Source organism: Crassostrea angulata, chromosome 6 (assembly GCF_025612915.1).
Source record: "Crassostrea angulata isolate pt1a10 chromosome 6, ASM2561291v2, whole genome shotgun sequence".
Classification (NCBI taxonomy): domain Eukaryota; kingdom Metazoa; phylum Mollusca; class Bivalvia; order Ostreida; family Ostreidae; genus Magallana; species Magallana angulata.
The window spans coordinates 31,282,984-31,309,795 of NC_069116.1; the positions used below are offsets into that span (position 1 = coordinate 31,282,984).

General features: G+C 33.9%; 4 protein-coding genes across 4 annotated transcripts in view; 2 read left to right on the forward strand and 2 right to left on the reverse strand.

Annotated features, from left to right (window-relative positions):
• The window catches only part of LOC128189489 (inositol 1,4,5-trisphosphate receptor type 2-like), a 36,543-nt gene extending 21,586 nt beyond the window's left edge, over positions 1-14,957 (forward strand). The window contains exons 45-69 of the mRNA XM_052861118.1: positions 69-227; positions 315-471; positions 660-757; positions 1,083-1,185; positions 1,364-1,414; positions 1,548-1,760; positions 1,850-1,993; positions 2,734-2,883; positions 3,594-3,695; positions 6,882-6,965; positions 7,711-7,893; positions 8,070-8,175; positions 8,344-8,459; positions 8,760-8,929; positions 9,067-9,213; positions 9,640-9,801; positions 9,913-10,021; positions 10,176-10,299; positions 10,734-10,909; positions 11,234-11,386; positions 11,783-11,860; positions 12,011-12,130; positions 12,425-12,562; positions 12,701-13,026; positions 13,245-14,957. Of these exons, the coding sequence (XP_052717078.1) occupies positions 69-227; positions 315-471; positions 660-757; positions 1,083-1,185; positions 1,364-1,414; positions 1,548-1,760; positions 1,850-1,993; positions 2,734-2,883; positions 3,594-3,695; positions 6,882-6,965; positions 7,711-7,893; positions 8,070-8,175; positions 8,344-8,459; positions 8,760-8,929; positions 9,067-9,213; positions 9,640-9,801; positions 9,913-10,021; positions 10,176-10,299; positions 10,734-10,909; positions 11,234-11,386; positions 11,783-11,860; positions 12,011-12,130; positions 12,425-12,562; positions 12,701-13,026; positions 13,245-13,773 (3,898 nt within the window). The 3' untranslated portion in view covers positions 13,774-14,957. The remainder of the gene's footprint in view (positions 1-68; positions 228-314; positions 472-659; positions 758-1,082; positions 1,186-1,363; positions 1,415-1,547; positions 1,761-1,849; positions 1,994-2,733; positions 2,884-3,593; positions 3,696-6,881; positions 6,966-7,710; positions 7,894-8,069; positions 8,176-8,343; positions 8,460-8,759; positions 8,930-9,066; positions 9,214-9,639; positions 9,802-9,912; positions 10,022-10,175; positions 10,300-10,733; positions 10,910-11,233; positions 11,387-11,782; positions 11,861-12,010; positions 12,131-12,424; positions 12,563-12,700; positions 13,027-13,244) is intronic.
• A 130-nt stretch (positions 14,958-15,087) lies between these two features.
• LOC128189488 (probable G-protein coupled receptor 139) lies at positions 15,088-18,657 on the forward strand. The gene has a single exon (XM_052861117.1). The coding sequence runs from the start codon at positions 17,063-17,065 to the stop codon at positions 18,149-18,151; it is 1,089 nt and encodes a 362-aa protein (XP_052717077.1). The 5' UTR covers positions 15,088-17,062; the 3' UTR covers positions 18,152-18,657.
• Positions 18,658-21,377: 2,720 nt separating this feature from the next.
• LOC128189668 (acetylcholine receptor subunit beta-type unc-29-like) lies at positions 21,378-23,460 on the reverse strand. The gene has a single exon (XM_052861366.1). The coding sequence runs from the start codon at positions 23,428-23,430 to the stop codon at positions 22,093-22,095; it is 1,338 nt and encodes a 445-aa protein (XP_052717326.1). The 5' UTR covers positions 23,431-23,460; the 3' UTR covers positions 21,378-22,092.
• Positions 23,461-24,676: 1,216 nt separating this feature from the next.
• Positions 24,677-26,611, reverse strand: LOC128190011 (acetylcholine receptor subunit beta-type unc-29-like). The gene has a single exon (XM_052861865.1). The coding sequence runs from the start codon at positions 26,557-26,559 to the stop codon at positions 25,183-25,185; it is 1,377 nt and encodes a 458-aa protein (XP_052717825.1). The 5' UTR covers positions 26,560-26,611; the 3' UTR covers positions 24,677-25,182.
• Between the last annotated feature and the right edge of the window lie 201 nt (positions 26,612-26,812).

The window sequence follows — 26,812 nt, forward strand, 5'->3', positions numbered from 1 at the left end:
ATAGCTGCTCACATATACATGTACAAGACTGTAGTTTTATGAAACGAAAAATCATATTTTACTTGCAGCATATCGAGTATCAAGAAAAGAATGACAGAAAAGGCAATGCAAGAAATGGACGAATTAAATATCAAGTGTTTACAAGTGCTCCGATCTATCGTTCACAACGAAGAACGCAAAATGCCGGAAGACTGGGCCACGAGAACTACAGAACCAGCCGTCAAAAAGTTAGTTCCAAATAATACAAAAAAATCTTTTGTATTTCGTAAAGTACCACTGAAGTTATTTTCATGTAAATTATTTCACATTTGAAGGATACTGAAACACATCGCTGGTATACAGAATCTTTACGACAAGAAGGGAGCGATGAAGAAATGTCTGCCTCACCTGGCTACCAGGTGCGAAGACGTTGCAAAAGAGGTGTTGGGTTTCCTTTGCATCATGCTCTTTAATGCAAACACTTCAGTGCAGGTAAAAGAACATTCATTTATTTTTCAAAAGTTTCTAATTTGTTTATAATTCAGTTTAAAAGTCAATTTTAAATATTCCCCAGTCATTTCCTGGAAAGTTTATTTAAAAACATGATTGTATGAATATGCATGGAGAATGAAGAAAAGTAATGAAAATTGAAAGTAAGTGATGTCATTGTTTATATGCAGCATTCTATGTTGGAATACTTTCTGTCAACAAGAGAGGAAGTTTTCTTTATGGCTGTTCGGGATAGAATGGCTTTGTCAACTAATTCCATCAAAGAAAAGTAAGTAATAGAATAATACTGATATTGTATATAAATGAATAAATCCTTATATAGTTATTCATACCTACCTACCAATTTTCTTGGAGTTTTGATTTTTGAAAATGCGTAATAAACAAATTTTTTATATAAACCTTGTAGTTTAAGAAAAATATTTACATTTTTCAAAACTGAGTCTCACTGTTTCACAAATTTTGTTCAAATTCCGTGTCTTTTTTATTTTTGATATTCTTTTCTACTTCGTGTTTAATGGAACCGCATTAGGAATATAATAGACAAGTGAAAGTAATATGCGTTTTCAAAACTTTTTTTTCAAAATCCCTCATAGGCGATCCTTACAAGCTCAGATGGACGCAAAGAAAAAAACATCATCTGAAGCATTTAGCCACAAAACACGTAAAGATTTTCCCGTTTCAGTTTTAGCCCTAAAGGTAATAGGCTTTTATCATTTATCACTAAAAGAAAACTCGCGAAATGTCATAAAAATGATTTATAATTTATAAAAAAAAAACCCTGTTTTTAAATAAAACATAATTTGTATGTAATTTTGCGCTATGTTATGGAAAACCTAGAATGAATAAAAAGAAATAATGTTTATTTGTATCCTAGCAAATTCAAGGATATGAAGATGCATTACGACAGCAGAGATTAGCTGGATGGGTAGGTTGCATATAGCAGCACTGATTTATTCTTTTATCCTATACTAAGTCTTATAGACCTAGATATATCTAATCATTAAATAGAAAAGTTAAAAACGTAAACTACCTAAATATCAATCATATTTTATGAAAAGTCAAGAAAGAAGCACACAATGCATTCCAAATCAAAGAAGAAACGCAAGGTATCAAAAGAACGAAAGGTCCAAAGGAAGCAAGGGAAGGTTAAGGACTCTGCAACAAACGGCCTGAAAAAGGAAGTGTCGTTTGCGCCTCCAGTTACAAAAGAGGACCAAGCTTTGATGTTGGCACAAGAGCATGAAACAGAGATGGTCGCCATTAGAGTTGAAGTACAGTCATATAAATGCATATTTTATGTGAATTTACCTGTGTGGTGAAAACATAAGTATAGATTTGATTTCATATTTATTTGTATAAGGACCCGGAGCCAGACATAGTGATGCCGGAACCGGAAGTTAAAGAAGAGGAAGAGGAATCCCTTGAATACAGAAACGATGGTTACATAGAGCTCGTTCTTAAAGTGATGGCGAGAATGTGTGATGGTCAAAATCATCAGCTACAGGTCTAAATACCTATTATATTTTCATTCGGTTATCAAAACATTTCCTTTTGAATGAGACCAAACATACTAAAGTCCCTACAAACTAGCGTAAAATCAAACTCGCGTTCTAGTGTTTAACAAAAAACAAAACAAAAATAAAGGACTATGTGCGGTTTTATGCATTTTTTGCCCCCAAAATTAAAGTTTTATAAAGAGCTTTAAAAATAAAGTGGAAGATAGTTAAAATCATCTTGAAAATAAGGGTGTACAAGGTTAACACCACAGTGACGTCATAATGTAGAAATGACATCATAAAGATTGCCTTATTTTTATAAATTGATGTTTTGTAGCAAAAATGGGTGTTTTCTGATCGGTTTTCGACTGGGAAACATCGTGCGCAGGCTTGCTCAAGTACCATTTTTTAATATATTGTGTAACATATGTTAAAATCGTACTTGAGCAGACCTGCGCTCTATACTTCTGAATGCAAAATATAAAGCAAAAATGACAATATTTTCATTTTTTTGCAAATTTGCAGGAATTAGGTCATTTAGGTGACGTCATAGATAAACAGCGAATAAGCAATGGTGACTAAAATCAAGATTAAAGTGATAGGCGTCTACTAAACAATGATTTATGAAGATTTGGTTTTCATACGATACTATTTAAAAATTGGTTAAAATTGGGGGCAGACATTTGACCATACCGCACATAGTCCTTTGGTGAAGACTGTTGTCTACAAGGAGAACTTTTGTTTCCAGGACTACTTGAGAGAACAGCCGGACAATGTTAAGTCGTTTAACATCATCGGTGAAGTGACCCGTTTCCTGAACGTTGTTTACTCCAACATCAATGGCAAGAATATCGAACTGGTTATCCAGCTGTTCGAAACCATGAATGAATTCACAGCGGTTCGTTTCTTATTTTTTAAATCATTTCTTAACACAGCAATGTTCGCTTTTCGGCGAATTTCAGGGAACCAACGAAAAAAACTTAACTATAATTTGTTAAATTTTTTTTAGAAAATGTGTTATAAATTTTAATTAAAATCGTTATTATGTAAAAACATATTTAGTAAAAAAAAAAATCCGTAAAATTTAAACATTTTAATTCAGAAATCTTGTTTAGATTTAATATATTTAAATCTAAATAAGAGTTTTGAATTAAAATGTTTAAATTGTACGGATTTAAACATAATAATTCAGAAGTCTTGTTTAGATTTGATATTCAAATGGATTTTAAAAGTGACAAAACTTTAAACCGTCTTTAAAAAGATATTTCGGAACAATCGTTATTTACTATAATGATGTTTTAATTAAATTCTCTAAAAGTCCCGAGAGCTCGTGTAAAAAGATTACTTCGCTATTGCCGTAAAACCGTATAAAAATAGCCGTGTTCTTATTTTGGCCTTGCAAAGTATTTTGCCGTGTCATGAATTGAAATTCGTTACAGCAGAATATTAAATTAGATAATCCGTGTTTGCTTTATCGGGTAATTATATGATGGATTTCCCCCTAAAAATTCATATTAAAGATATATAACATAAAAAAACTCGCATGCAGTTATCGTTTTTTAATCGGAGCACATTTTTTATGACAACAGTTTTAAACTATGATTACAGGGAAACCAAGATAACCGAGTGGTGATTTTTGACAACAAAATCATCGACTACATCAACTTCATTCTTCGTGCAGCCGAGTTCCAGTCTTGTCCAACGGAAAAGGTGAGGTGACTTTCTTACAGTATGTTCCTCTGTTCTAGCAGATTGCAACCATGTGATACTAGAATTACACATATATACACACACATAATGATAGAAAACAAACCTTCTACCGAAGATTTCAACCACTTTGGTGGCCTGAAACAGTTTTTTTTAGCTCATCGAGACGAAGTCAGGGGGAGCTTATGCTATACCCTCGGCGTCGGCGTCCGGATCGGTTAAAGTTTTTGTTGTAGGTCCTGTATCTAAGCTATTACTTGTCCTATCTTCACGAATCTTGCATGGATGATGCATCTGGACCTACTTATGGACTTGAAAGACTTGGATGCTGAATCTGAGTCCTAAATTTCAGATGCTGGAGGAGGTTAAGGTTGTTGGACCAGGTTAAAGTTTTTGTTGCAGGTGCCCTTTGATAGCAATATCTAAGTTACTGCAGGTCCGTACTTCATAAAACTTGCATGGATGGTGTGTCTTATGATACTGATGCACCAGACAGGCTTGAGTGCTGAATCTGAGCTATAGGTTTCGGATGCTGGAGGAGGTTAAGGTTTTTGGAGCAGGTTAAAGTTTTTGTTGCAGGTGCCCTTTGATAGCAATATCTAAGTTACTGCTGGTCCGTACTTCACCAAACTTGCATTGATGGTGTGTCTTATGATACTGATGCACCAGGCTGGCTTGGATGCTGAATCTGAGCTATAGGTTACAGATGCTGAAGGAGGTTAAGGTTTTTAGAGCTGGTTAAAGTTTTTGTTGCAGGTGCCCTCTGATGATTATATCTTAGTTACTACTTGTCCTAACTTCACCAGACTTCCATGGATGGTGCGTCTTATGATACTGATGCACCAGACAGGCTTGAATGCTGAATCTGAGCCATAGGTTTCGGATGCTGGAGGAGGTTAAGGTTTTTAGAGCTGGTTAAAGTTTTTGAAACAGGTGCCCTCTGATGATTATATCTTAGTTATTACTTGTCCTAACTACACCAGACTTCCATGGATGGTGCGTCTTATGATATTGATGCACCTGACGGGCTTGAATTCTGAGTCTGAGCCATAGGTTTCAGATGCTGGATATGGTTAAGTTTTTTGGAACAGGTCACATGTTTAATAGTACTTTTTCAAACTTGCATAGTTGATTAAACTGTAATATGAATGAATCACAGAGGAAGCTTCAGATGCAAAGCTTGATCTCCATTATCAAGGATGCTAAAAAATATATCTTCGTTTTTACAATTCCTAACTTCACCAAACTTAAATGGATGGTGTGTCTTATGATACAGATGCACCTGACAGGCATGGATGTTGAATCTGAGCCATAGGTTGCGGATGCTGGAGCAGGTTAAGGTTTTAATTGCTAGTGCCCTCTGATGATGATATCTTAGTTTTTACTGGTCTGAACTTCACCAAACTTGCATGGAGATGCGTCTTATGTATACTGATGCACCAGACAGGCTTGAATGCTGAATCTGAGCCATAGGTTTCAGATGCTGGATGAGGTTTAGTTTTTTTGGAACAGGTCACATGTTTTATAGATGTTAGCTTGCATAGTTGATTTAACTATATTCTAAATGAAATGCAGAGGTTGCTTCAGATGCAGAGCCTGATCTCCATTATCAAGGATGCTAAAGAACTTTCCTACCTCGCTCAAACCTGCTCGATAGATAGATGTGTTTGTTAATAAATGATATAACATGAATCCTATGATATAGTATTGTATGGTATGAAACAATATTGTTTAATATGATACAATACAATATCATATGTAATATTATAAAAATTCATATGATACGATACAATATTGTATCAATTTTTTTATATTTTATGTTATGATATTGTAACATGATATCGTTATGTATAGTATTGTATATTATGATACAATATTGTAGAGTATTATATTGTATTATTAATTTATTATTTCATCACATGATACTATTACATAAGATATTGCAAAATATAATATTGTATCATATGATACAATATTGTATATTCTATAATATTGTATCATACGATATTGTATTATATGATATTAGTTTCTATAATATAGAATTATATCACATGAAATTGTATAATATGATACTGTAATAATATATAATATCGTATCATACGATATTGTATAATATGACATTGGTTTATAATATGATATATTATCACATCACATGAAATTGTATTGCATGATATTGTAAATATATTATTGTATCATATGATATAATGTTGTATTATATATTTTACTTTATCACATAATATTGTATCATTTGATATGATACAATTTTGTATCAAATTTTATTGTATCATATGATACAATATCATATTATGTTAAAAATGATACAGTATCATACACTATCATACTATATTATACAATATAATATCATATGTTTCAATGTTATGATGTATTATGTAATATGATATTGTAATATAATACTATATTGTTTTATATGTTATGATATTGTATTATGTGATCAAATACAATAACGTATATTAACAAAATACAATGTCATATCATACTTTACAATATCATATCTCATCATTGTTAATTATGATATAATTGTATTATATGATATATGTTGTAAATATGATAGTATGCAATATTTAACTTTATATTATTGTATTGATTTACATATGAACATATGATTATCATACAATTTTTTAACAGATGATATACGACATTGTGTCAAAACAGAATCCATGAATATCCAAGATCATAAAGTATGATTTTCATTTAATATGATAAAGGTGGTCTCATAAAGGTGAAGTCTCATAAGGGTGATGTCTCGTCTCGGTGAGCTTTGTTATCTGTGATTACCTGTTTAAAATAAATAATTAGCTCAAGTTAATTATGTTCAAAACCCTATATTCTGCAAGCATCAGGATATATATTGTACAATGCGAAATATCAGTTTTATATATTTTATCCAAAAGTCTTCTTTTAATTCATTATTGTAGATGAATTGTCATCTGTACTTGACTATACGTAATTGACTTTTATTTGTTTCATTTTATCTAATTTCCGAAACTACTTTATGCATGAATTGTGTGATGAATTTCTGCATTTTTTTAACATAATAACGCGGTAATTTGTATCAGCTTCATGTTAAAATATAACCTTTCAACGTTTAAATTAAAGGTACGTCGTCTAAAAAGAAACCAATTAAGAAAAAAAAACAGTCTAATCAATAGACGGTTTTTTTTGTTTCAGGTGCTTGGCCTTCGAGAGAGCATAGCCAATCTAATTTTGTCATTAATCGAAGAGAATGGACCAGGGAGAACAGACATCTCTTTAGTAAGAGAAGAAAACAGAAGCATTACAATTTACTAAATCCCTATCTGAAATATTTAGCCAATTTATATTTCAGCGATTCAAGGGAACAAGAAGCCATAATGGCAAAATACTTGGTCATATATTTATCAGTACCATTCAGCTTTGTTTATCTGCTTTTGTTCTCATCTTAACAGAATGGACCAGAAAGTCATTTGAGCAGTGTTATTTTCATATCAATATAAAAATAAATTCAAGGTTGTTTCGTTGATAGTTAAAATTTGTTTTAGTCAAACTTGCCAAAAATGATAATAAAGGTATGTTACTTGCTCGGGTTTTTTTCTCCCGAGAATAAGATAGATAATCGAATTTATCCAATGTATATGATTAATACATTATACAAATGTATTTAATTTAAATCCTAAAAAGAAAACAGAGTCAGTGTACAGTGTATGAAATAATTGTTTAGTAGATTTGCAAAAGAAACACCGAGGCTAGCAGCAATTACAACAGCTCGGGCTTTTCCGGTAGCCCTCTGCCGGAAAGGCCCGAGAAGTTGCAATTGTGGCTAGCAGGAGAAATGCCTCCGATCATTTTGATTTGCAGCGAACTGATTAGTTGGTCAATCAAGAGTTTGCAGGATACTGACTTCGGCCGTAAGCTAAGCACGTTACCGAAAGCACCAACTTGATCTCTCGACTAAGTCTCACACGAAGCCAGAAAGCTAGTCTATACTTGGGTAATTAAACGTTTGATTTTTTTTATGTAGGAAGTGAAGGACACATTGGACAAGAAAGCCATCATTGGACTTATGACCGAATGCTATGAGATGCATCAGCCCGATAAGAAGAAAATTGAAGAATTAAAAAACATCTCTCTCGGAATTGATGCCCTTCCGACTCAAAGTACAATGAAATCTTTCTCCCAAGCCCAGTCGTTCTTTAAAGGAATGGTGAGATTTGATAAACGGCCGTAAAAGACGGATTCTATCAAATGAATATCTTTATACACAAAATTTTGTAACTGTAAATTATTAAATAACATCACGAATTACCTTTTACAAGTTTGGGTTTTTTTCTGTCGTATAACATGTTTTTTAATATAATAATAAAACTGGTTTTACTATAGAGAAAACAAAAGGATGAACTGGCCGATGTGTATATGGATGTAGGCTTCCGATTCTATCTGATTCTTGCTCGCATGTTTGATATTGATATCAAACTGGCAGAATACAGTAGGTGACTTTACCAACTAAAATGCTATTTAATAATTATTTGAACACATGATAATAATATTAAAATATTAAATTAATTTTTTCTTTAATTTATTACAATAAGTTCTTATTACTGATATTTTGAGCGTCTTCCTGTGTGTATAATGAAAAATTATTATGAATTTCTAGTTAAACTGGATCTGCTGCAACAAAAGGCTATAAATTTTTACCGAAAGAACTGTCAAAGCATCGAAATTGTGAAGGACGACGAGCTACAAAAGGTCAATTTCAGAGTGAAAAATAAGGTATTGTTGTCAAATGTAACAATCATGTTAGGATATTTTTCTAAATGAATTCTCTGCCACATTAACTGGGCAAATGACAGATTTTCTCCTAGACCTTAAAAAAGACATCTCTGTTTTGTAAACCTGATACTTAAAAGATGCAGTCAAATAAATTGCTGTCAAAACTTTTATGTACATACATCAAAGAAATAAAGTAAACCATTTTTGGTTCTAAACATTTCGTAAATTTGTTTCAGTTATTGTCAAAATAAATTGTGTATTTTAAAGATTTATTTTATAAATTTAAAATTTATAATTAAGCGAGTTATGCGCGAAGAGGTGAAGGAAATGTTGAAATGGAACGTAGATAGATCGTCGCCTAGCAACAAGATTAGAGAACTCATGGAATGGACGAAAGATATTATGAAAGACATAGCCTATCAGAGACATATCCTCAGTAACCCTATAGCGATCTGTCTCACCAAAGGATGGTTAGAAACATATGTTTCATTCTTTTAAAATATGTCTGAGTCATACTTTAGTTACCTTGAAATACATCTTCTTTAACAAGCAAATACATGTAACTACGAAACTTATTTTTAAAACATAAAGTTCAATCGAATTTTAGGCTTATCTGGAACCACATCGTTACCATTCTGAGCTTTGCAATCAACATATTAATGCTGGTCACCTGGCAAGCTAAAGCGTCCCTGGCAAGTTCGAGTGTGAAGGAACTGATGCACAATACAACAGCAATCCCAGACATCGTTAGGGAGTGAGACAGATTTGCGTATTTTTTTTTTGTTTTGTATTGTTTTAAGGGTTTTTTGGGGGGGGAAATATAAAATTGTTTAACAGTAATATTAGAGAATACAACTTTGAATTAAACATATTATTTTGTTTTAAAGCATATACAGTACTAGTATATCTTATCAGGGCAATTTTTAGAAGGATTAACTTGCATATGATATTATTAATTAAACGATGATATTAATGTTTGTTACGTTAATTTGAGAAAAGAAATGATAAAATTAGTTCAACTTTATGAAAATATTATGTTTTCCTTAAATCATAAAGCAATCTGTTCAGCTTTAAATACATGTACATGTATTACATGTTTTATTTAAAAACCCAATAAATTGATTTCTAAGAATCAAAATTCATTCAATAACGGAGTCTTTTTTTTTCAATTTCCTGACAGTCCGATTCCTGTGATTTCAACATTGACTGACGCCGAGTATCAGCTGGCACTATTTTCTCTCGGCGGAATGCATAACTTTTTCACCACCCTGGTTGTGGTCAGCTACTTTCTAGGAAACCATCCGCGCCTTCCGCATTTTAGAAGTATTTTCAAGTCCATAAAGTAAGTACATGTACTTCTTGCATCACCTATATTATATTTTGATTGGGGGGATGACATAATTGTCATGACTTATTACATTGTATTATTTGATTTTTCTCTCTTATATTACAGAAAAACCTGTTCCCGTGATAAAAAAGACGAAGATGAAGACGATAAGAAGAATAAACACGAGTCTAAACTAGACGCAAAATTTTTCAGTTTTACAACGTTTTATTACTTGGTAAACCAAAAAAAAAGAGGAAAAATAATAAATCAACAAACATAAGCTTCTGTTGTTTCCTTCATATAGGCAATCTATTTCTTCCTCTTTTTTTATAGCTTCGTTGTATCCTATGTTTTCCATATAAAATACAGAAAGATCTCTTAAATTACAGGGGTTTCTTGCTTTATCTATCGCGGGCACCATGTATCATGGATACTTTTTTGCATTCCATCTCCTGAACATCGTAAACAACAACCAATTATTGTCCGGTGTAATCAAAGCTGTCACACAAAACGGTAAAACACTGTTATAGACTCCGACTTGTTTTGTTTATTGCCAGCTGTCGATGTATTGTTTTCTTTTGGTCCAATGCCCTTCCAATAAATGGACAATCATGCAGACTCTTTTGCTTAGTTCCTTACCTAGGCTATAAATATTGATATATATGTATGAAAACTTCTTTTACTAAAAATATTCGGAGAATTTGCAGCAAAATTTTATTGAATGCAAAGGTAATGCGTAAAATTTACGTTAGTGAAAAACTTACTTTAAGTAATTAATATTTACAACAAAGTATACATATTACCCAATAAAATAAATACTAACATCCGCTGAAATTAAGGTACAATTCTTGTATCCAAGCTTTTTTTTCAAAGCTCTTGAACGGACCAAATCTATATACTAATTTTATTATTTACTGAATAAAAATTAATTCTGTTTTCTTTGATAGGTCGTTCGTTGATTTGGGTGGCTATTCTGGGTCTCGTGGTGTTTTATCTGTACGGTATCATCAGCTTTGCTATGATGAGGAGTATGTTTGACCCAGACGACTACCTGTATTGTGCCTCGCTTTGGGAGTGTACTATAACCGTCATCCGTTATGGGTTGATCGGAGATATGTTCGAGGTAATTTAATTTAAAAATGTGTATGATCATCGGTCATCGGGATAACTCAGAATATATGCATTAATTATTTTTTAATTGAAAAAATAAGATTCATTACCAAACTTAATGATTTTATGGTTACTAGTAATTGCTTAACATGGTCTCTTAATTGCATTTACATAATTTCGTCTTATTCAGCAAAAATTAATATTAACACCTTTAATTTTAGTTACTTCGTTCCATAAAATGTTTTATATTTTAAATTAAGCACTCCTATGTATCAACATACTTGTTCATGTATTCGATAAAACCTTTAATTATCTGCTTTGTCCGTCTTTTATACAGAACGTCAATGCACACAGATCGGAGGCTTCGTTTTACAAGTTCGGACTGGTCGTAATCTACCACATATCATTCTTCATCTTCGTTTCCACAATTGGTCTCAATATCATATTTGGTATCATTGTGGACACCTTCTCAGAACTCCGAGATCTCAAGGTAACATCTAATTAGCATAATTAATTAATGAAATTTTACAGCTCGTAGGCGCATTATTTTTATCCTTTAATACCAACCAGGGAAAATATCATATGTGCATGACGTTTTTATACGCGAAAGCCATTGTTTGTATCATGAACTTTTTGGTCTAAAAACGTCTTAAAAAGTCATATGTGCATGGTGTATTTATACCCAGGAATCATTGTTTGTGTCATGAACTTTTTACTCTAAAAACGTTTTACGGGCAAAGCGCCAACTAAACAATAAGATAAAAAAAACTTCAGGAAAATGTCATATCACTGGGTTTTTTATAGAACTTTTTGTTCTTAAAATTCTTTTTGTGACAGAGTTTTCCTATAAGCTGCAGGGTATTGACAATGAATATTGTAATTTCAGTGGACAGCGGAGGCAGACATGCGGGATACGTGCTTTATCTGCAGCAGAAACAGTTACGACTTTGAGCACCATGGAAAGGTAATCCCATCATTCATACATACTTTTGGACTTTCCTTGACAGATTCCGGATTAGGTTCTGTATCTCCCGCATGGAAATCTAATTATAAGAGGGCATTAATGTTAACGATATTTCTCTCCATTCATTTAGACATAATGTTTTTTTTCCAGGGATTTGATCACCATGTTCGATTTGAACACAACATGTGGTCGTATATTTTCTTTTTTATTCACCTTCACGGAACCAAGGTCAACGATTACACAGCGTTAGAAATGTTTGTCCATAAATTGGTACGTCGTCCATAAAAGGCACTTCTTAAAATATTCTGATTTTATTCCAATGCTGCAACTTAACATTTTAATTTTTTAACAAAAACTTTTTCTTTAAATATTTTTCCAAAGATTCACAAACAGATATTTAAAATTAAGTTTGTTAATCAGTTCCCTAGAACCCCCCCCCACCCCCCCCCCCACCCCAAAAAAATGCTGATTTTGAATTTAAATTATAAGTGTATATTTTTTACCTGTATTATTGAAATCAAAGTTGCATCGTAATTTTTTCGGTTTTGTCAACCACCTGTCTAGCTACTGAAGGAGAACTACGACTTCTTTCCTCTGGACCGCGCCCTGTCCCTCGCTGGGATGGGCAAAGACTCCACGGAGACCAAGATAGACGACCTTCTGTATCATGTCACATCAATTGTCGACAAACAGCGAAAAGAGGTACATGTACAGGCATTTGGATTTCGTACTAAAACTAACGGCTAAATACAGCATCTAATGAAAGAAAATTGGAGAAAAAAAATTTTGTTTGACTTGCAGTTTACTATAATTACTATTAAAATTTTAATTTTACCTCAGGAACTGGAGAAGAAACGAAACGAAGAAAGGGTCCGTCAAAAAGCATGGGAGCAGAGGCATCGGCTTGGTTCTTTCCGCCGCCGGGCCAAACTTCCCGTTCCCGCCGACGAAGAGGCAGAACCGTCTGTTCCAACGACGCAGAGTGAAGAGCAGACGACAACGACCGGTCCCGCGCCGACTCCCAGCCCAGCACAACAACCCCCTAGTTCCATCCCTCCTGGACAGTATCTACGACCTGTGTACCCAACTACCGGGCAACTCAGTGGACGAGCGACGCCCGGGCGAAGGTTGAGCGATGTCGGGTTGGCAACGAGCATGCTTGGAAGGTATCGATTTATGCATGAACTTAAGTTAATAAGCATGTGCATGTATGTTAAAATGAAAAAAAATATGATTAAGAATGATTATATATTATTATACTTTGCCCTTTTAAGTAACGTTTGGTTCGGATTTCTGTAGTTTAGAAAATAGCTTAAATTTCTTTATTTGCTTAATTTTTTTTTAAAGTTTGAATATGATACACGATTAGACTGTTTTATTTCAGGTCTGATCTCCTACAACCATCTGTAACATCCGGTTTCTTGTCCCGTCAAGATAGACGCACATCCATCACTAGTCGAAGCGGAAGCCCAGTCCGATTCGACCAGTTCCGGAGAAGAAGCCCTTCACGCTATGAGGACGACGACGATCACGTGGGCAGTCCGTCACGATGGGATGATCGAGCACGAAGTCCATCTAGATCCCGGTTAGGAAGCGATGCCGAGATGCGTGGCTTTACTCCTAGTCCTCTGTCCCGCCGGGACACGATGATAGCCCCGTCTGCAATGAGCCCCAGATGGGGTGATAGTCTGTCCACCAGTCCCAGGGCGTCGATGGCATTTTTCCCCGATTCCGATCCCATTCTGCCGCCGCCATCTTATATGAGCAGACGAAGTAGCATGGACAGGCGCGGTAGCGACTTCCGGCCTGAATCCATAGAAGGACCCGCGTATCCTATGCAGGAGTATGAGCCTCAGGATGACGTTGATAGCTCACACAGTGGTGACTACGGTCGGAGAGATTCTAGATTCTGATTTTCATCATAAGCTGTTAAAATGAGTTTATAATCGCACATCATCTGCTTACGATTACAGAAACCGAAAAAGATATAAACTAAAAATCAGGAAACACCAAAAATAACTTTAATGTAATATTCTTTTAATAACTCCTTAATTGATTTGATTTTTTATACCCAGTTCCTTGATTGTTAAAAGGGTATTCGTGTTTATCAACCAACAAACCATTTCTTATTCTTCACAATGACTTAAAATAGAGTAAAATTCGATGTAGTTAATATGGTGGCATGGATCTGCCACCACTTGTCAGATAATTATGCTGACTTGTCAAATGATTATGTCGACTTGTCTGATATTTATGTCAACTTGTCAGATCTTTATGTTGAGTTGTCAGAAAATTATCATATTGACTAGAAACTCAATATTTTGTTGTCAAAGCGTGTAAGTGCCACTAATTGTCATTAACTTGTCATCATAATATCTGATAAGTCGACATAATCATCTGACAAGTCGACATAATTATCTGACAAGTCAACATAATGATCTTACAAGTTAACATAATTATTTGACAGAAAAAATAAAATGAAGAAAATTATCATTCATATTATAAGTCGACTTGTCAGATAATGATGTTGACTTGTCAGATCCTTATGTCTACTTGTCCGAAAATATTATGTCAACTTGATGGCACAAATTTGGCGTGGAAACGTTTTAGTGTTGAATTTTTTCAACATGTGAATAAGTGACAAGTCGACATAGAGATCCTACAAGTCAATATAATTATCTGACAAGTCGACATCAAGATCTGACAAGTCGACATAATGATCTGACAAGTGGTGGCAGATCTATGCCACCATAAGTTAAAACACTCCCTACAATATATTTAGACTATCATTCTATCATATACCGGTACCTCCCTCTCTCTTCCCCTTTCTCTCCTCTCTCTCTCTCTCTCTCTCTCTCTCATTTACAGAATAAAAGGAATACTTTTCAATATGATTTAATTTAGCAATATGAATGTTTGTGTAAGTAATGTGCGTATTATGTTGTGAAAGCACTGGTACAAGCAGGTACATATGTAATGCAAGCAAATTCACTTCATCTTAAATGCCTAAAGGTCTCTACTATAATTTTGCACAATATTTGTCGATGTTTATTATAGATGTATTTTTTGCCATATTGGATCATTAAACAAAAGGTAAAATGAATTGTTTGTAGTTTCTATTTTTTTTTCTATTATGAATTTATCAAATTTATGTTTATATATTTAATGTAATTCGAAAATGTGAAATATTAAGCAAAATACTTTATTGCGACAAAATATGAAAACTTGCATTCGAACTGTGAGAAAAGAACAAGTAGTAATCGCTATAACTATTTTTTTCTTGACCAAATAATGCATAGCGAAAAAGTATCTCGAGCTCGTTTATCAAATTAAAATATTTATCTCGTTTCGGTGATTAACTAACTCGTTTTCATAAGACTTCGCACATAATATAAATTAATGCAAACTCATAATTTAATCAGTGTTGTTTAAATTTTTATGGAAATTGCATTTTAAATATTCTTTGACTTGCTATGACACTTTAAATTGTCCTACTATGGAACCTAGATAGGCAACAAATGACCATGAGCTTTTTCTTTAATTTTCAGGTATGATATGTTAGCTATGAAAATGTTCTTGGATAAAGAAAACTTGCATATTAAACTCGAGCTTAATCATATATAAATTATCCTAGTTTTCTTTATCCAAGAACATTTCATAGCTAACATATCATACCTGAAAATTAAAGAAGAAGCTCATGGTTGACAATCGTGACCATTCCCCTTTAAATTATTCAAAATGTTTAACTTATCAGATATTAATAGAAGCTAATTAAAAATAAAAAAAAAATTACAAGGATTTTGCATTGTAAGTGGCATAAAAGAACCCTGATGGTAACATTGAAAAATTGTGCAAGGTGTTCCGTGTAACTTCCGAATGATAAAAGATGTAAACCATTTTTTTTGGTTAAAGTTTTTGTTCGTGTGAATTTCCATGGGTGAAAATATATAAATTAAGTTGTCAAATTCCTTTTGTCGATTTCAATAGTACTTTTCTGACAGGTACATAATTATATTGTATGTGTGTTTTTGAAAACATTAATCTCGAAAAAAGTGGTCGAAACGTTACTTGGGACAGACTATAACTCATTGTGATAAATGTTTATCATATTTTTGTCGATGTATTTCTAATTACGATATCATTAAGTCTTTCTACTTTCTAATGACAATTGACAATTCTTATCAACTGAATACAGCTTATATGGAAAAAAGGGATCTAAGTGAAGAACTGTAACATGAAGATCATCACGTCACCGTCTTTAAAACTTCATAAATTCATTTATCACAGAACTCCACATAAAATTTAGAAATAAAATATCGCATACGATACTTAATTATATATTTTATCCTGTAGATTGTTCTTTCTCTGACTGTTAAACGTTGAATACTGAAGTCAAGTACTACATTTCAGATTCTTTAACTGTTAATTTAGTGATTTTTATTGCATATTTTCAAACTCTCAATTGAACTGACAAAATGAATAAAGTTTTGTTATTTCAATACATCTTGTTATATAATATGTTTTCTGTTTCTATAAAAATTTCCTGACGTAATAAATCATTTCTTATGTTTAGAGTCGCTTTATTTTATTTTTTTCATGTAAAAAGCAAAGACCTCTCTGATTTTTGCACGTATACCGTCTGAACACTAGAAAGTTTCGATTTCAAAGTCGTGTAAATTGAAATCGTAATAATTTCCGTATATATCCATGTATAATCAAACAATACTAGTATACCTGGTAGATTTCAAACTCGTTTTCCTTCCTCATTTCTTTTGTTTCCACGTATAATCGGTGTATTGTTGTTTTTTAATTACACCCAGCAAGGAAAACCGAGATCGATGATCATCCCATATCGAAAGCTTGCGACAGAGAGCAGAAGACTCGCATACTGCCGCATCGTATACGCTAAAGCAGCTTGCTCTTCGACAAAATACTTCTTGCATACAATTTTGAATATTTTATTCTCTTTCGTATCTCGAATGAATTTTCTAAAAATTCCGTTGGACAAATTACGCCAGCAAGTCTGCTTTTCAGAGGCTTATTGAATTTTTACCTATCTTGTATCTCGGATAATTATTTTAAAATTCTGTTGGACTTATATATATATATAGACACGTGATCATTTTATGACGATCGTCCATCACCAGTTTCTCATCTTCAAAATTTTGTTGGACTATTTTATAGTTACGTGATCATTTAACTATGATAGTCCATCACTACGAGAAGGAGTTAATTGCCCTTCCCTCTTACTACCTCCATAAGAAACTGCTTCAGATTGTGCCACCGATCCTAATCGCTATCGGCACCACCGGTAATGCGCTATCTTTCCTGGTTATGAAGAGACACGCCTCTCGAATACCCATGTACAATTACCTTTGCGTATTGTCAGTTCTGGATTTACTAGTTTTGTACGTTGGATTACTGAGACTTTGGGTAGCGCAACTGTGGGACGTGGACCCTAGAAATGCGTCCAACTGGATGTGTAAGCTCGTCGTGTTTCTGGGATACGTGTGCAGTGACGCATCTGTATGGACCATAGTAACGGTCACTGTTGAACGTTTCTTTGCCATTTGCAAACCGTTTTATCTTCGGTCTGTATTCACCTCAAAGAGATTCACAAAACTCTGGTTATTTGCGCCGATTATCGTATTTTCTGCCGTAAATTGCCATTTCTTTTTCACGGTGGAGTTGCGTACCGTTCATAACGTGAGCTTATGTTACTCGGTGGATTCGTACGATTTTCTGGTGCACAAGACTTGGCCCTGGATAGACGCCGCTTTGTATTCGTTCGTGCCCACAATAATCATTTCTGTTCTCAATGCCAAAATAGTTCTGCAATTCATCAGAGCCAAGAAGAGAAGAAAACTGCTGAAAATTCACGAACACATTTCAGACGACAGCACAAAGCGCAGAAACAATGGGAAAACAAGCAATCGAAAATTTACCGTCATGATGCTAATGGTATCAATGAGTTTCCTTGTGACCACGCTGCCTAATAATACAGTTCTGATAATCACGGCGGTGTGGAATGACTACGGTACAAGTGCCGAAAACATTGCCTTGTTCACTTTAATCAAGACCGTTACAGAACTCCTGATGTACACCAACCATGCGATCAACTTTTTCTTGTATTGTGCCTCTGGTAGGAAGTTTCGGACCCAATTAGTTGACATGTGCCCAGGATCTAAAATGAGCGTTCGCTATGATAGTGACAATACTCTTCTGAATGTGTACGGAAGTGTGAAAAGTACGCGGAATTATGGGATTGAAATGAAAGAGGCCAGATTGTAACCTTATATCTTTTTTTGAAATACGAAATTATTTCTTAGACTGTCATTGTATATTTATTTTTATACCAAGTACGTAACAAACATATTGTATTGAGTTAGCGAGCAAATTTAAATTAATATTAAACATATTAGAGTTACGTTTACAAACTGTTATGATAATAACTACAGGTATTCCCTCTTTTTTTATTTTATCTTCTTATTTTATGATGCAAAACTCAAAGTCATTTTTCATTAAAAAAAAAATACGTAATTATCGTTAATACTGTTATGGCGGACTCTAGTCACTCTATGTCACAAGAAAATTAAACAAAAAGGTGTACAAATGGGGATGATAATGAAAAGAAGATACATGAAATATGAATTAATCGGACAGAGAGATGGACTTTTTAAAATTTCATCTACATCATATGATATACAAGGTATTGTTTTAAAAAGTTACTTGCAATAGTATTGGACTGAATCCATTTTATTCTGATATATATTAAACTTATTTTCGTTAGACGAGAAAAGTCCCGATGTTTAATATGCATTCAAGTATATGTGTATATTAAAGTAATATTTTAAAGCATGTATTTGTCGTGAATTAATCTTTCTGTTCGAAATAGTAACGAGGTAAGTAACATGTTTATCATAGTGATATGTGTAAACAATAAATTACATTTGATGCAAATTAAAAAAAAATCTATCCCATCAAACCTACAAATACATATATGAATTGAGATACTATAATAGTAACTATAATAAATAAAACAGAATGCGATAGTCCAAGCTTAATAAATTGTTTGCTGTTTATCCATCTTGGGGCCCAAATATTGGTCCAGGGGTCATGATTTAAACAACATAGTAATCTTACAAAGTGTCAATCTAATTAAAATTAGATGTTAGATACGCTTGCTTATTCGCTATACAAACGAGTAAGCGAGCGGATCTAACATCTGATTTTAATTAGATTGACAAAGTGTGCCATTGTACTTGTAGTTCTTGAAAAAAAATTATTTTAGAAGATCCCTATTTATTTCTATGATAAACATTCAAGCCCTCTTGCGGCGCCAGTATTAGGCTGGAAGTCAAGGTTCCGGCAATTTTATACAATATACACAATCTTAAAGCCATATATGCCGTGTTTAATGGTTTTAAAGAAAGTGATTTTTGTGTTGGTTACGTTTTTTAAAGCTACACGTAAGCTTTAATCTTTCTGAAAATTACCCAATTCAATTCAAACGCATTTGAAAGTATTGTTTTATAAAAAAAAATCCTGTAACCTATATGACTCTCTGAGCCACAAGTATCTTAAAAAATTGCATTTTTCGACAGACATATAGTTTTGAAAAGAGACGACTAGGCAATTGCAAACAGCCCTTTCCTCGACGTCCGCCTCGCCTTGCTTGAAACTTCGCGTCATTGACAAAAATATAGAATTTGTGCACATCAAAAAAAATTGCTTAACATTCTTCATTTTAGCTCTTCAATTTTTCTTCGTGACAATTATTTCTCAGTTTGCCCTGAAGTACAAGAACGGTAACTCCTGTTAAATGCTATTTGCAATTATGCACTCACAGATGGTTCCTTATTTTGCTGAAACATAGCTAGCTGAAACATAGAACGTAATTCTAATATAATCATGTTCTTTGCAACTATGTTTGTATAATGAACAGATAAGTTTTTCTTTTGGTCATGTAATAAATAAAATTCAAGATTTCCTTATTTGAATATTAGTGATGAATATATTCTCGGATGTTTCGGGCGTCATCGTGTGTAATTTCATGTCTTTAATATTTTTTTTTTTAAAAAAAAAAGGTTACCTTTATTCATAAATAAATAAATAAATATACATAAGATTGTAAAAGATAAACAAGAAAACAATTGTTAACCAGCCCCCGATCTTTTTTCTAATTATTATCAATAATGGAAATTGGGGAAGGATACTCAAGTACCTGTGAATTACATGTATCAACATTGCGTAGAGTTCATGTACATTGTCAACCGCACCTTTTCTGATCTTTTCGGCAAAGCTTATCGGGCAATGCAACAGGAACGAGTTTTTTCCGCCAACTTCATAACAATTAAACTTCTATGTACATATTGTGTTTACGAATAATTTTAATATTTCAAAAATCTACTTAGAGCCTTTAGGTTAAATGCTATATGCCAATGCATGCAGTGGAAAAAAATGTCGCGAATACAGTGAGATTTTTTTTCTAGTTTTTATGTACATTATTAAAAATTATATGATCTAAGAAGTTGCTAATTTTTTTTTAAATTTGTTTAGGGGGGGTGTGGAGTGGGAGGGGTGTGGATATTATTGGTTCAAAAATGAAATATGAGGGGTAATTTCTTTATATCGGGAATTAGTTTTCTCTGGTAAAAATGTGACTAAGTTTCTCAAACAAAATTCAATACATCATTGAATTTATTGAACACACTGAACTTTAAACGACCTGATCAATAATTGGTTTAGATAGATTACAATCGAGTAAAAATCCATTTACACACTTTTAATAAAATGTAACATTAACTCGTAAATTTGGGGTTTTAAAAAGTTTTTGATGTGACAATGGAAAATTTCTATCAAATGTATATTCTTCGTATAAATACAAATCACTATATCCAACACCCCACCCCCTTTTTGAGCGTCTTCAACCCGCCTCTCCCCATAAAACTCAAGTGCATGTACTTGGTTTATCCAGCTGTATAGATATTACATAAATAAAAAAAAAACAGTTCAAGAAATACAATAACATTTTTTTCAAACAACAGTCCAAAAGAAAAGTTACCAATTTATCTACCAAATCTCGTGTGTCGTGGCTGCTATTACTGCCTCGTTCTCACGTTAACCGCGTTTATATACTGCTTGCTGACCGGAATATTCTACAAAATGTTAAAAAGCTGAATGAAACATTATTCGCTATTCTCGATTTTCATAACCTTTTATTATAGCATCTCAAACAATCTTTTTTTTTATGGATCAACGATTAATTTACATACATTTTTTACTCACTTAAAGATGTCGGTTTCGTGTCCGTTAGTATAAAACAATGGAACGAAGAGAAATTGTATCTTCTGTGAATGCATGTGATACGAATTTATTATTTTTCATATTTTAATTAAAAGAGAAATAAACTTCGAGGACTGATCAAAAATATAACGTTGTTTTCCATTTTCTACATCTTTTCAACGGTGCTACATATATTACTTTCCTAATTATACAACAACAAAACTTATTACTAAACAAATTTTAATTTATTATACAAATCGTAATAGATCAAAAAAATCATGAGTGTACATTTTAGAACTTTAAATGAATAATACACAATAAATACGTGAGAGTCACATCTATTAACGCTGAGGCATAGCCTCCTAACTCTGCCTTTCTCATTTTAACTTCGTGTGATGATTAATCAGCAAAAACTAATTACATAATATGTACTAAGTAATTTCTCTGAAAGTTTTAAACTGTTCATGATTTTAACATGTTCATTCTTATACATTGTAAGATTTAATTTGACATGAAAAAATATTTACTTAATTAGTTTGCTATTGTTATTAGCACAATTATACATACACAAAGATTAAAACCTATTAACAAAATGATAATTAATGAATGTGTACACAAAACACGTACTTAATCATTATACAAACCGCTCTTTTTTTCAAGGATAATTAAATGCATGTTCAATGTACATGTACATGTATTAAAACGGTTCACTGAATGTGTTTAAATATTTTGTAAAGTTCATATAAAATATTTATTTAAAATCGGGCTACATGTAGTAAAATTACGTGTTATAGGATTAAACTTGTCCAATCATCTCATCCATCACAGGCTATCTTGCCAAATGATGTATTTTTACGCAGTTTGTTAAATCAATCTTTGTTTTACCTCGGGCAGACGACAGATAAAAATGTCGTAAAGTAGTTCAATGTTGTTCTACATCTACGGTCTTAGAGATTTCCGCCGGCGATTGTTACGTATAGAAAACCAAGGGTACCCGTAACGGAAATGGTCAAGATGAATCCGACCGTATCAAAAACTTCAGAAAACTGTTTCCAACCTACGTCTCTGTACTTGTCTTCTTTTGTCTCCATTTCAATTGGCTGTTTTTCATAACTTTGTAAGTTTGTAATTTGTCTTTTAGTAGATTTCATTGAAACACGCCTTCCCCCATCTTCAAAATTATTCATATTTCCAGAATCACTCTTTTCTGTGGAACTGTTGACCACAATCATGTTAGTATCTCCATTTTTTGCTCTTATTTTGCGATTTCGGCATCGCATGAAATACGTGAACTTTTTCAGAATAAAAGGCATATGCGTTTTATCGTTCTTGTGGCAAAGCCAAAGACTGATTATTGTCAACAGGCAAATCAGGGCCGAAACAAGAACCAACAACATGAGAAAACACGACAGGATTGAAAGTGGGTTCGACGTTTTCGGCAGAACGTCTGACGTCAACGTTAAGAATACGGCCAGGGCAAGTAAGCACGTGATGGCATACCCCACGCGCTCTCCGCTGTCTGTAGGAAGAATGAATACTACCGAGTTAAGTAGCATCAACATGATCACCGGTACAAATATGCTCAGTATGAAATACCCGGGTTGCCGTTTCAGTTTGATAGAGTATTTCAAAGCCGCATAAGTGCTACGATGATTTGTGTAGTATACCACCGAAGCTTCGGAACCGAGCACTTCCCACATTCCGTTTTCCGAGTAAAACTTCATACCCACGTCGCTATGCATCTGCTGAAAATCAACAGCGTGGCTTTCGTAAATCCATGGCATGAACTCAATGTCACAGGTCTGTTGGTCAAATGGAAAGTGAGTAACGTCAAAATTACACACAGTTTCCAGGTAATCGTCGATGGTCAGAATGACTTCGCCAGTTTCCCGGACGACGGCCATATTTTCGTCGATTCCGAATTTCGTTCGCTTCTTCACTGGATGTCTTACCATGATGGTTGGCGTCCAGACCTTCTCCTGCTTCACCGTAATGTTTTGAACAGGCCCAGGAAATGCAGTGACCCACATGAGTCGATCGTCATGCCAAGACAACCTGAGGCTGACCAGCGTCGAGAAAGTTCCAGAAATTTCGTCGAGTCCGCCAATAGAGAGAAGCTGAAGAGCGCCTTTGATGACTGTTGTGGGTCGAGGTCGAATATCGGCTAAATAAGGATCAACTGAGTTAACAAACAACATTGAATGTACATTTTCAATGTCCATTCTTGTTAAAGACCTGCACAAAGATGCAGTCAGAAATATAACAAATACGTGAAAAAGGATCATTTCCCCCTTAATTTAGAGCTATTCATGAATTCACGGGCGAGAATCTCTTTGTAAAATGTTTCAATTCATTGGTCATCTAGTGAGATTTAAATGATTCGCTCTAATCGCTTTTGGGGAAATAAATTCAATTGGTCAAGCTATTGAATCAGAAGACAACAAAGATTATCCTTTAAAACTAAAACTCTTCTCGAACAAATCTTAAATTGTTCAGTCGCTAATGTACGAGATAATCGCCCGTTTTTCTCGTTTCAGCTCGATTTAAAAAATACATAAGAAATTCAATTAAACGGGCATATATGTTGCACAGAGAGAGAGAGAGAGAGAGAGAGAGAGAGAGAGAGAGAGAGAGAGAGAGATTTTCTTTGCCAATCTCCATCAATAAGACCATGAAAAATAGAGAATTATCAAATCACCCACATCCAGTTTTATTCATGATAAGTCCGTGCAGCTAAAATAAGATGCAGTGTCACTTACAATAGATCCATCAGTATTTTCTTCGATAAAATTTTTTTTTATTTGTGGATTTAAATTTGCACTTAATCGTACAATTTAAACCACATCATTGAAGTTAGCTGCAGGTCTGTAGTTCCCGGTCTGAAAAATATTGGATGGACGACCTGGGAGCTACAGTGCCACCCATTGAAAAAAATGTATAATTATTGCGCACAAAAACGGTTACAAAAACGTGCGCTAGTTTTGGACCGATTCATCTTATTTATACGCAAATCCTGTGAAAACAATCAGTACCATTAAATTCTTCATGCAATTGACTACTGGTTTTTGTCGAAAACGGATAAAGCGTCTCGTCTTCTTGGTAAATGCTTACAAGATGTCACCTCTATCCCGAGAGACTGCAACGTACGGTACACAAATTAGCCGTTGAAAATTTTCTTTCTAAAAGGACCATGTATAATAATGGCCTAAATGGCTCTTTTTAATGAACATCATCATTTTAATTGTAATTCTTTGTTTTCTTTGTTTTGATAACAATGTGAAGTTTTATTCATTATTTTACCCTAGAATAAAAAAAAATGACATCATAAAGTTAACCTTTTCGAAATTTTTCACATAATTTTGTAAAGTTTTTAACTTAAATTACCTGTCAACAACATTCTCAGGTTTACCACCTTGTTGTAGTCCAACTCAAGAATTAAATCGGTAGTTTGTTTTTTTTAATAATTCTTGCTTTAAAAAGCTGTTCAAAGTGCTAAGCTAAAATATTTTTTTTATTTTACTTATGACTTAGAAATGCACACCTTTCAGTTTTTCTACTCATGTACTAAATACGTGTAATATGTGTCAAATAACGTACAGCTGGGACACATTGAAGCAGTGTTCGCATAATTACACGAAGTGAAATTTCGTAAAAATGTCAATAAATTAATTCTTTAATCGTACATTTGCTGAAATTTTTATAAATACATGTATAAGGAATAAGCAACCCTTCTTTGAGTTTTATGAGGTGATCGGTGAGGTCGGTACGCGATCAAATCTATCATAAAACCCGGGGGTTTTTTTTGGTTGTTTTTTTTTTTAATTTTATCACCTCTTAATTAAAAACTCAAAGAATGGCTACTTCTTACTTATTCAATTGATTTTATCAGAAAATAAAATACTTCATATATTTAAGTTATACATGCAGCAAATACATGCGTCTATACCGGGATTTCAGCAGTTGTAGTTCGTTCTTTAATTTTTCAAATTACTTGTATTGGTATGTGCGTACTTGGATGTCTGTTTCGATCTGTTGATCTATACAAAAAAGAGATTTCCTCTTGCAATCAACACATACAGAGAACCCAAAATTCCAGTTATACAAAGCGTAAAAACAAGACTCAAGAAATTGAACAGTTCAGCAAACATCTTCCATGTAATATCTGCATACTGTTTTCCGTTATTTTGGCTCTTGAAAAAATCCTCATGATCATCATCACCGATGTTTGGTTCGTTGATATGCTTCACAGAAATTATTTTGCTAAATCGGGACTTTTTCGATACTTTGATTTTAGAGTCTTCACTTATATTTTCAACGGGTGTTTCTCTACATACGGAACTTTTTCTATTATCATTCGCGACCCGGGTTTTGCGCCCTCTACACAACAAGCAATAGGTGAATTTTTTCAGATACATCGGCATTGGAGATTTGTCATCTTTGTAATGCAACCAAACGGTTATGATCGTCAGCAGACAGATTCCGGCGGAAGTCATCACCAGAAGCATGAGAAAACAAGATAGCATGGACAACGGATCTGACGTCTTTGGTAACACTTCCGAGGTCAAGGTCAAAAACACGGCCAATGACAGCAGACACGTGATTGAGTACCCTATACGTTCACCGCTTTCTATAGGTAAAATGAAAACGGCGGAATTCAGAAAGAGTAGCATTGTTACTGGGGTGAAGATTGTTAGAACAAAGTACGAATATCGTCTTTCCAGTTCAATGGAGTATTTGAGTTCTGCGTACACCTCTCGCTGAGGAACTGATGATGGTACGATATACTGCACTTCTGCTTTAGTGTCCATGATTTCCCACATTCCATTGTGAGAGAATAAACTCAGATCAATGTCCTTCGCCCTCTGCTTAAATCCAACGGAATCGTTTGAATAAATCCAAGGAATAAAGAGCAAGTCACAGGTTTGTCGATCGAACGGGAAATGTGTGACATCGAAGCTGCAGATAGTTTCCAAAAAGTCTCCGATATTTAGTTGAACGTTTCCGTCATAATGAACAGTGACTACGTTGTTTTCCAAGCCCAAAGTTTTCACTTTCGTCGCAGAATTCCTCATTATTATTGACGGCGTCCATATCTTTGATATAGGGACAAGCAGGCTTTTGAGATCCCTGTATTTCAAAGGATCCCAGGTGAGTCTGTCGTCATTCCACTGCAAAGTTAAGGTGACCATCACTGAAAATGTCCCAGATATTTCATCCAAGCCACTGATGGAGAGAAGACTCAGGGAGCCCGTTACTTTGGTGTGGACGGAGGGTCGGATATTCTGAAGAAGTTCCGGGATTGTTCCGCCTAGTATCAGGTTATTGTAAAGATTTTCTATGTCTACCCTATCGGCAGTTTCGCCATTGTGGATCAGTATCAAAGAAAGAAATATAACTTCCAGAATATTAGACATCCTCTCAGGACTGTGCACCAGTACTGCCAGTTATGTTCGTTTGTTTGACATCAAACCTGAAGAATAATTAGGATAAAGATATTAAAACAGAGAAATGAATTTCTTATTTTTTGTTAATATTTTACAAATAGAAAATTGACGTAACTTGAGTTTATTATTATAAATACCGTTTTAAATAAATGGCCTATTCCCTAATGAAAAAAAATATACATACGGCTAATATCAAAATCAGATGCCGAACCTTCCTGTACGA